This window comes from Oncorhynchus tshawytscha, linkage group LG10 (genome assembly GCF_018296145.1).
Source record: "Oncorhynchus tshawytscha isolate Ot180627B linkage group LG10, Otsh_v2.0, whole genome shotgun sequence".
NCBI classification, from domain to species: domain Eukaryota; kingdom Metazoa; phylum Chordata; class Actinopteri; order Salmoniformes; family Salmonidae; genus Oncorhynchus; species Oncorhynchus tshawytscha.
This window is the reverse complement of record NC_056438.1, coordinates 9,805,182-9,815,181: the sequence shown is the minus strand read 5'-3', so window position 1 is coordinate 9,815,181 and position 10,000 is coordinate 9,805,182. Positions and strand designations below refer to the sequence as shown.

General features: G+C 40.4%; 1 protein-coding gene across 4 annotated transcripts in view; it reads right to left on the bottom strand.

The window, feature by feature from the left end:
• The window catches only part of LOC112241344 (sodium/calcium exchanger 3-like), a 93,010-nt gene that overhangs the window by 42,614 nt on the left and 40,396 nt on the right, over window positions 1-10,000 (bottom strand). For all 4 annotated transcript variants that reach the window (XR_006084426.1, XR_006084427.1, XM_042329356.1 and 1 more), the window contains exons 3-9: window positions 8,782-8,871; window positions 4,419-4,571; window positions 3,832-4,097; window positions 3,211-3,589; window positions 1,823-1,933; window positions 1,480-1,632; window positions 135-607 (exon numbers count right to left, since the gene is read on the bottom strand). Coding sequence is in view for 2 of the 4 variants with exons in the window: in XM_042329356.1 (XP_042185290.1) it covers window positions 135-607; window positions 1,480-1,632; window positions 1,823-1,933; window positions 3,211-3,589; window positions 3,832-4,097; window positions 4,419-4,571; window positions 8,782-8,871 (1,625 nt within the window). In the remaining 2 variants the exon portion in view is untranslated. The remainder of the gene's footprint in view (window positions 1-134; window positions 608-1,479; window positions 1,633-1,822; window positions 1,934-3,210; window positions 3,590-3,831; window positions 4,098-4,418; window positions 4,572-8,781; window positions 8,872-10,000) is intronic.

The following is a 10,000-nucleotide window of genomic DNA, read 5'->3' as shown; positions in this document are numbered from 1 at the left end:
CACGTACACACACACACATACTGACTGTCAAACACTGACACACAGCGCTGTCATTCATCACTCTTTGACTGTACAGTGATAGAATTGAGATTGAAAGAAAAGCAGACGATCGTGGAAAAGGAACAGTCACTCACATCGTCTCGTCGTTCTGGAACTCCAGATTCCCAGACACCTCTTCGAAATCCTCTCCACCCCGGGCTGTCCCGTCTACGGTCCTGTAAGGCACCACCACCAGCCCCCGAGCCCCCGACGTCCTCTGAACCTTGACCTCCATGACCCCAACACTCTCGCTCACCCGCAGGGCGTCGATCTCAAACGAAAATATCCCCGCGTGATCGTCGTCGTAGATGGTCACCGTCGCCGTGTGGCCGTCACCGAGCACCGCCTTGGGGGAGGAGTTAGAGTTTGTCTCCAACGGGTCGTAGCCAACCACACGAGGGTTACTGAGGTGAACGTAGAAGTACTCATCCTCTTCGAAGATGTCGTCGTCTATGATGCCCACAGTTATCTCTTTCAGGGTCTCGCCCGGCTTGAAGAGGAGGGTCCCTTCAGCGAATTCATAGTCTGAACCGGCGTTGGCTGTGCCGTCTTCTGTACGGTAGTCCACCTGAAGGAGAAGGGGAAGGAAGGGGGAGAGGAGGAGGAGGAGGGGGAGAGAGGAGGAGGAGGAGGGGAGAGAGGAGGAGGAGGAGGAGGAGGGGGAGAGAGGAGGAGGAGGAGGGGTGGAGAGAGGAGGAGGAGGAGGGGAGAGAGGAGGAGGAGGAGGAGGAGGAGGAGGGTGGAGAGAGGAGGAGGAGGAGAGAGGAGGAGGAGGAGGAAGAGGGGAGAGAGGAGGAGGAGGAGAGGGGGGGAGGAGGAGAGGAGGAGGAGGAGGAGGAGGAGGAGGAGAGAGGAGGAGGAGAGGTGGGGGGGGAGAGGAGGAGTAGGAGGAGGAGGAGGAGGAGGGGAGAGAGGTGGGGGGGAGGAGGAGGAGGAGGAGGAGGAGAGAGGAGGAGGAGAGAGGTGGGGGGGGAGGAGGAGGGAGGAGGAGAGAGGAGGAGGAGGAGAGGTGGGGGGGAGAGGAGGAGGAGGAGGAGGAGGAGAGAGGGGGAAGGGGAGAGGAGAGGAGAGGGAGAGAAGTAGCGGGAGGGAAGGAGGGAGGAAGAAAGGGAGGGGGAAGGAGGGGGAAGGAATGGGGGAGAGGAGGAGGAGGGGGAGAGGAGGAGGAGGAGAAGGGGAGGAGAGGGGGAAGGGGAGAGGAGAGGGAGAGAAGTAGGGGGAGGGAAGGAGCGAGGAAGAAAGGGAGGGGGAAGGGAGGGGGAGATGGAAGGGGGAGAGAGGATGGGGAGGGGGAGGGGGAGAGAGAGAAGGGGAGAAAGAGTCAGAAATAGAGAGAAAAGAGATGTCATCAAGCATCCTCTCCTTCTTTCTCCTCCCCCTACTCACCTCCCCCTACTCTCCCCTCCCCCCCTACTCTTCTCCTCCACCTCCTCACCTTACCTTAACAGAAGCTCCAGGGTCTCCGCCATGTCGGGCCACGGTCAGTTTGAGTGAGCCACAGTTCTCGAAGCACTGGTAGTGGGAGGGTTGAAACTCCATCCGGGTCGTGTGGGGGTCGTCTTCCTGCAGGTGGGGCTCCTGGCTGCTCACCACCTGGAGCAGAAGGGATGTAGAGAGTTTGATCGATGACATGCTGCTGCCTTTGAGTATATTCCATTGATAAATTTGGGTTTAAGTTCAAAATTCTAGCCACCATTCAGATATGATCAGGACAAAAACAAATCTGAGAAAAAAAGGTTTGGGAAACATTGGTTTGTGAAAAGGCCCAGTGGACAGCCTGTACCTTCCTAGCCTGGTCAGCAGCATGCTTCTTCAGGATGTTGCCTGCTCCGATCATCATCCTGGTTGCCTGGATACGGTAGAACGCTCGGCTCTTCTGTTGCTGGACCAACACCTGACAGGACAGTGAGATTACACCAGCTGTTATACTATGAACTCTCTATGTCGTGCATATGAAGACTTTATGAACTCTCTATGTTGTGCATATGAAGACTTTATGAACTCTCTATGTCGTGCATATGAAGACTTTATGAACTCTCTATGTCATGCATATGAAGACTTTATGAACTCTCTATGTTGTGCATATGAAGACTTTATGAACTCTCTATGTCATGCATATGAAGACTTTATGAACTCTCTATGTCATGCATATGAAGACTTTATGAACTCTCTATGTCATGCATATGAAGACTTTATGAACTCTCTATGTCGTGCATATGAAGACTTTATGAACTCTCTATGTCATGCATATGAAGACTTTATGAACTCTCTATGTCATGCATATGAAGACTTTATGAACTCTCTATGTCATGCATATGAAGACTTTATGAACTCTCTATGTCGTGCATATGAAGACTTTATGAACTCTCTATGTCGTGCATATGAAGACTTTATGAACTCTCTATGTCATGCATATGAAGACTTTATGAACTCTCTATGTGAACTCTCTATGTCATATGAAGACTTTATGAACTCTCTATGTCATGCATATGAAGACTTTATGAACTCTCTATGTCATGCATATGAAGACTTTATGAACTCTCTATGTTGTGCATATGAAGACTTTATGAACTCTCTATGTCGTGCATATGAAGACTTTATGAACTCTCTATGTCGTGCATATGAAGACTTTATGGACTCTCTATGTCATGCATATGAAGACTTTATGAACTCTCTATGTCGTGCATATGAAGACTTTATGAACTCTCTAAGTCGTGCATATGAAGACTTTATGAACTCTCTATGTCGTGCATATGAAGACTTTATGAACTCTCTATGTCATGCATATGAAGACTTTATGAACTCTCTATGTCATGCATATGAAGACTTTATGAACTCTCTATGTCATGCATATGATGACTTTATGAACTCTCTATGTTGTGCATATGAAGACTTTATGAACTCTCTATGTCGTGCATATGAAGACTTTATGAACTCTCTATGTCGTGCATATGAAGACTTTATGAACTCTCTATGTCGTGCATATGAAGACTTTATGAACTCTCTATGTCGTGCATATGAAGACTTTATGGATGCTACATTATCACCACTGTCAGTAATGTCTTTACATATGAAGATGAACACAGTACATGATACATGACTTGTGTAGCACCATGGCAGTGCTTATGAAGTGCTTATGAATGCTCTATGAAGCCTTTATAAGCTGTGTACCTGGTAGTTGGCCATCTCTATAAGCTGCTCTGTGTCTCTATCAGGGTGTCTGGCTTTCAGCTCCTTCAGGGTCCTCGCCATGTCTCTCCTGGCCACGTCCTCCAGATCCCTCCTCCCTTCTTGTCCTCCGTCCTCCAGCATCCCTCCATCCCTCCATCCCTCCACCACCTGTCCGTCCAGCTCCATCATGTCCATCTTAGTGAACCCACCCGGCCCCAACATCCCTCCTCCTCCTCCTCCTCCTCCTCCTCCCATCCCTCCGTCCATCCCTACCTCCGTCTCAACGATGATGCCTCTGTGCTTGTCGGCACGGTAACGCTTGCGGACGTACTTGTAGAAGAGCAATCGTCGATCGGCCACCCATGCCTGGACCACGCAGCTGGAAGAGCGGAGGGAGAGGAGGGTGTGAGGAGGGTGTGTGTGTGTGTGTGTGTGTGTGTGTGTGTGTGTGTGTGTGTGTGCGTGTGCGTGTGCGTGTGCGTGTGCGTGTGCGTGTGTGTGTGCGTGTGTGCGTGTGCGTGTGCGTGTGTGTGTGTGTGTGTGTGTGTGTGTGTGTTTTTCCGTGTGTGTGTACGTTTCCGTGTGTGTGTGTGTGTGTGTGTGTGTGTGTCTAGTACTCACAGGGGGAAGAACAGAAAGGTGACCACGGCCTCCCAGACTTCCACCTCTCCAGGAGAGAACACACACAGGATAAGATACAGCCAGATGTATGCAAACACACTCCACGCCGCGGTCACGAAAAACACACGGAGATGTTTAATCTTCCTGGTCTCTCCGTCAGGAACCACATAGACACACAGCGCGATGATGATGAACATGTTAAAAGCAGCACTGCCCACAATGGTGGAGGGACCCAGAGAACCAGCCTCAAAGCCGTGGCCACACACCTGGTGGACAAGAAGAGAACATGAGACCGTATCAAACCTGGGAGAATGTTGTTGTCTCTTCTGAATCAAATTAAAACTTCCACATACTACCAAGTACAACAGTTTCAACTTGGGGTTTGAGAACTTCCTCAAGAACGTGTTCCTCTTTAACAGAGAGAAGTATCGCAGGAGCAGATGACCCCAGGGTCATGAGAATGTGTTTCTCTATAACAGAGAGCAGTATCTCAGGAGCAGATGACCCCAGGGTCATGAGAATGTGTACCTCTATAACAGAGAGCAGTATCTCAGGAGCAGTGACCCCAGGGTCATGAGAATGTGTACCTCTATAACAGAGAGCAGTATCTCAGGAGCGGATGACCCCAGAGCCATGAGAGTGAGGTTAGACACAGTCTCATTCCAGATCCTCACTGTAGCTGTGGTTGTCTCCCCGTTCCACTTCTTTATGGTGATCTCCTTCTCCTGAGAGGTTATCACCTGGAGGAGAGGAGAATACAACAGAACAGAGTAGAATACGGTAGAGTAGAGTAGAATAGAATACAGTAGAGTAGAGTAGAATACGGTAGAGTAGAGTAGAATACGGTAGAGTAGAGTAGAATACAGCAGAGTAGAAAAAAACACAGTAGAGTAGAATAGAATACAGTAGAGTAGAATAAAAATACTGTAGAATAGAATACAGCAGAGTAGAGTAGAATACGGTAGAGTAGAGTAGAATACAGCAGAGTAGAGTAGAATACGGTAGAGTAGAATAAAATACTGTAGAGTAGAATAGAGCAGAGTAGAGTAGAATAGAATACAGTAGAGTAGAATAAAATACTGTAGAGTAGAATACAGCAGAGTAGAGTAGAATAGAATACAGTAGAGTAGAATAAAATACTGTAGAGTAGAATACAGCAGAGTAGAGTAGAATAGAATACAGTAGAGTAGAATAAAATACTGTAGAGTAGAATACAGCAGAGTAGAGTAGAATACGGTAGAGTAGAGTAGAATACAGCAGAGTAGAGTAGAATACGGTAGAGTAGAGTAGAATACAGCAGAGTAGAGTAGAATAGAACACAGTAGAGTAGAATAAAATACTGTAGAGTAGAATACAGCAGAGTAGAGTAGAATACGGTAGAGTAGAGTAGAATACGGTAGAGTAGAGTAGAATAGAATACAGCAGAGTAGAATAAAATACAGTAGAGTAGAATAGAATACAGTAGAGTAGAATAAAATACTGTAGCGTAGAATACAGCAGAGTAGAGTAGAATACGGTAGAGTAGAGTAGAATACAGCAGTGTAGAGTAGAATACGGTAGAGTAGAATAAAATACTGTAGAGTAGAATACAGCAGAGTAAAGTAGAATAGAATACAGTAGAGTAGAATAAAATACTGTAGAGTAGAATACAGCAGAGTAGAGTAGAATACGGTAGAGTAGAGTAGAATACAGCAGAGTAGAGTAGAATAGAATACAGTAGAGTAGAATAAAATACTGTAGAGTAGAATACAGCAGAGTAGAGTAGAATAGAATACAGTAGAGTAGAATAAAATTACTGTAGAGTAGAATACAGCAGAGTAGAGTAGCATACGGTAGAGTAGAGTAGAATACAGCAGAGTAGAGTAGAATAGAATATAGTAGAGTAGAATAAAATACTGTAGAGTAGAATACGGTAGCGTAGAGTAGAATACGGTAGAGTAGAGTAGAATACAGCAGAGTAGAGTAGAATAGAATACAGTAGAGTAGAATAGAATACAGTAGAGTAGAATAGAATACAGTAGAGTAGAGTAGAATACGGTAGAGTAGAGTAGAATACTGTAGAGTAGAGTAGAATAGAATACAGCAGAGTAGAATAGAATACAGTAGAGTAGAGTAGAATACGGTAGAGTAGAGTAGAATAGAATACAGTAGAGTAGAATAGAATACAGTAGAGTAGAGTAGAATACAGCAGAGTAGAGTAGAATAGAATACAGTAGAGTAGAATAAAATACAGTAGAGTAGAATAGAATACAGTAGAGTAGAGTAGAATACAGCAGAGTAGAGTAGAATAGAATACAGTAGAGTAGAATAAAATACAGTAAAGTAGAATACAGTAGAGTAGAGTAGAATAGAATACATGTGGAGTAGAGTAGAATATAATACAGTAGAGTAGAATACAGTTGAATAGAATAGAATAAAGTTGAGTAGAATACCATAGAGTAGAGTAGAGTAGAATACAGTAGTGTAGAATAGAATACAGTAGAGTAGAATACAGTTGAATAGAACACAGTAGAGTAGAATACAGAATAGTAGAGTAGAATAGAATACAGTAGAATAGAATACAGTAGAGTAGAATATAATACAGTAGAGTAGAGTAAAATAGAATACAGTAGAGTAGAATAGAATACAGTTGAGTAGAATACAGTAGGGTAGAATACAGTAGAGTAGAATACAGTAGAGCAGAGTATAATACAGTAGAGTAAAGTAGAATAAGTAGAGTATAATACAGTCCAGTAGAGTAGACTATAGTAGAGTAGAATATAGTAGAATATAGTAGAGTAGAGTAGAATATAATAAGGTAGAGTATAATATAATACAGTAGAGAATAATATAATACAGTAGAGTATAATATAATACAGTAGTGTAGAGTATAATATAATAAATACAGTAGTGTAGAGTATAATATAATAAATACAGTCGTGTAGAGTATAATATAATACAGTAGATTAGAATATAATACAGTAGTGTTGAGTAGAATATAATACAGTAGAGTATAATATAATACAGTAGAGTACAATATAGTACAGTAGAGTAGAATATAATATAATACAGTAGTGTAGAGTATAATATAATAAATACAGTAGAGTAGAGTAGAATATAATACAGTAGATTTGAATATAATACAGTAGAGTATATTATAATACAGTAGTGTAGAGTATAATATAATAAATACAGTAGTGTAGAGTAGAATATAATACAGTACAGTTGAATACAGTAGAATAGATTACAGAAGAGTAGAGTAGAATATAGTAGAGTGTAATAGAATATAGTACAGTATAATATAATACAGTAGAGTAGAATAAAATAGAATAGAATGCAGAAAATAGAGTAGAATACAGTAGAGTAGAATACAGTAGAGTGTAATAGAAGAGAATACAGTAGCGTGTAATAGAATATAATAGAATATAATACAGTAGAGTAGAATACAGTAGAGTGTAATAGAATAGAATACAGTAGAGTAGAATACAGTAGAGTGTAATAGAATAGAATACAGTAGAGTAGAATACAGTAGAGTGTAATAGAATATGATACAGTAGCGTAGAATACAGTGGAGTGAAATAGAATACAGTAGAGTGTAATAGAATAGAATACAGTAGGATAGAATACAGTAGAGTGTAATAGAATATAATACAGTAGCGTAGAATACAGTAGAGTGTAATAGAATAGAATAGAATACAGTAGAGTAGAATACAGTAGAGTGTAATAGAATAGAATACAGTAGAGTAGAATACAGTAGAGTGTAATAGAATATAATACAGTAGAGTAGAATACAGTAGAGTGTAATAGAATACAGTAGAGTGTAATAGAATAGAATACAGTAGGATAGAATACAGTAGAGTGTAATAGAATAGAATACAGTAGAGTAGAATACAGTAGAGTGTAATAGAATAGAATACAGTAGGATAGAATACAGTAGAGTGTAATAGAATATAATACAGTAGAGTAGAATACAGTAGAGTGTAATAGAATAGAATACAGTAGAGTAGAATACAGTAGAGTGTAATAGAATAGAATACAGTAGAATAGAATACAGTAGAGTGTAATAGAATAGAATACAGTAGAGTGTAATAGAATAGAATACAGTAGAGTGTAATAGAATAGAATACAGTAGAGTAGAATACAGTAGAGTGTAATAGAATAGAATACAGTAGGATAGAATACAGTAGAGTGTAATAGAATAGAATACAGTAGAGTAGAATACAGTAGAGTGTAATAGAATAGAATACAGTAGGATAGAATACAGTAGAGTGTAATAGAATATAATACAGTAGAGTAGAATACAGTAGAGTGAAATAGAATACAGTAGAGTGTAATAGAATAGAATACAGTAGGATAGAATACAGTAGAGTGTAATAGAATAGAATACAGTAGAGTGTAATAGAATGTAATACAGTAGCGTAGAATACAGTAGAGTGTAATAGAATAGAATACAGTAGAGTAGAATACAGTAGAGTGTAATAGAATAGAATACAGTAGAGTAGAATACAGTAGAGTGTAATAGAATAGAATACAGTAGAGTGTAATAGAATGTAATACCGTAGAGTGTAATAGAATAGAATACAGTAGAGTAGAGTACAGTAGAGTGTAATAGAATATAATACAATAGAGTGTAATATAATAGAATACAGTAAAGTAGAATACAGTAGAGTGTAATAGAATAGAATACAGTAGAGTGTAATAGAATATAATACAGTAGAGTAGAATACAGTAGAGTGTAATATAATAGAAAACAGTAGAATGTAATATAATATAATACAATAGTGTAATATAATAGAATACGGTAGAGTAGAATACAGTAGAGTGTAATAGAATAGAATACAGTAGAGTGTAATAGAATAGAATACAGTAGAGTGTAATAGAATAGAATACAGTAGAGTAGAGTACAGTAGAGTGTAATAGAATAGAATACAGTAGAGTGTAATATAATAGAATAGAAAATATAATTCTCACCTCTATAGAAGACATGAATCTATCAGCTATGATGGACATCCCCAGGAACATATAGATCATCGCTACAAAGTAGACAATGGCCCGCGCTACCTGGATTAGATTAAAGAAGGGTTGACATTGAGCTCTCAAACAGGTCATAGTCACTTGCCCAAAGGTCATAGTCACTTGCCCAAAGGTCAGAGTCACTTGCCCAAAGGTCATAGTCACTTGCCCAAAGGTCATAGTCACTTGCCCAAAGGTCATAGTCACTTGCCCAAAGGTCAGAGTCACTTGCCCAAAGGTCATAGTCACTTGCCCAAAGGACATAGTCACTTGCCCAAAGGTCATAGTCACTTGCCCAAAGGTCAGAGTCACTTGCCCAAAGGTCAGAGTCAATTGCCCAAAGGTCACTTGCCCAAAGGCCATGGTCACTTGTCCAAAAAATAAAATGGTCTGTTACACTCACAAATGGTTCACATTGAAAGTAAATTTTTAAGACGTACTGTTTGAAAACATTCTAATCTTATGTTTACACAATTTGCATGCTAATTTGGTAAGGAAGTTTCTTTACTTAGACAGAACGGTTCATTTAGAAAGTTTGTGTATTGTTTGTACACCCTCCTAGCCTAATGAAAAAAAGTGAAAAAAGATCACATTGACATTTTTTTTGTCAACTATCCCTTTAATGATGAGACGTTCACGAGGGAGTTGCTTTTTCCACAAGCCTCTTTCTCATTATACATTTCTGAAACTGTAAACACACTGGCTACCTAGCACATTAGAGCCAGTTAGCACACTGGACAACTAAAATCAAATGTTTAGGTCTCTTTTCTGTCTAAACTGAAAAAAAATGTGTATGTTTTACTGGAGTTGTGAAGTGATTTGCTAAACGAAGGACTGTTTAGTGCCGTTTGAGACTCGGCTACCGAAACAGATGCGTCTTTCTCATCAATATCACTGTTCACATTTTACTATCACTGTTCACATTTTACTATCACCGATCAAATTCACATAGAAATAAGAGTTATAGATCTGTTATTCTCATAGAAAACAACTCTAAGAAGTGGTAGATCTGTTCTATGTGTGCTATTTCTATGCTTCAAACAGCTGAAAATGTAATCTTTTTTTCATTATGGAAAATATATTTCACAGTGGCTTGTTTTGTCACATAAACTGAAATTAGGCTGAACTATATATTTTTTTAAATCCAACCAGGAAATGGTGGAGTGATTTGTGCATA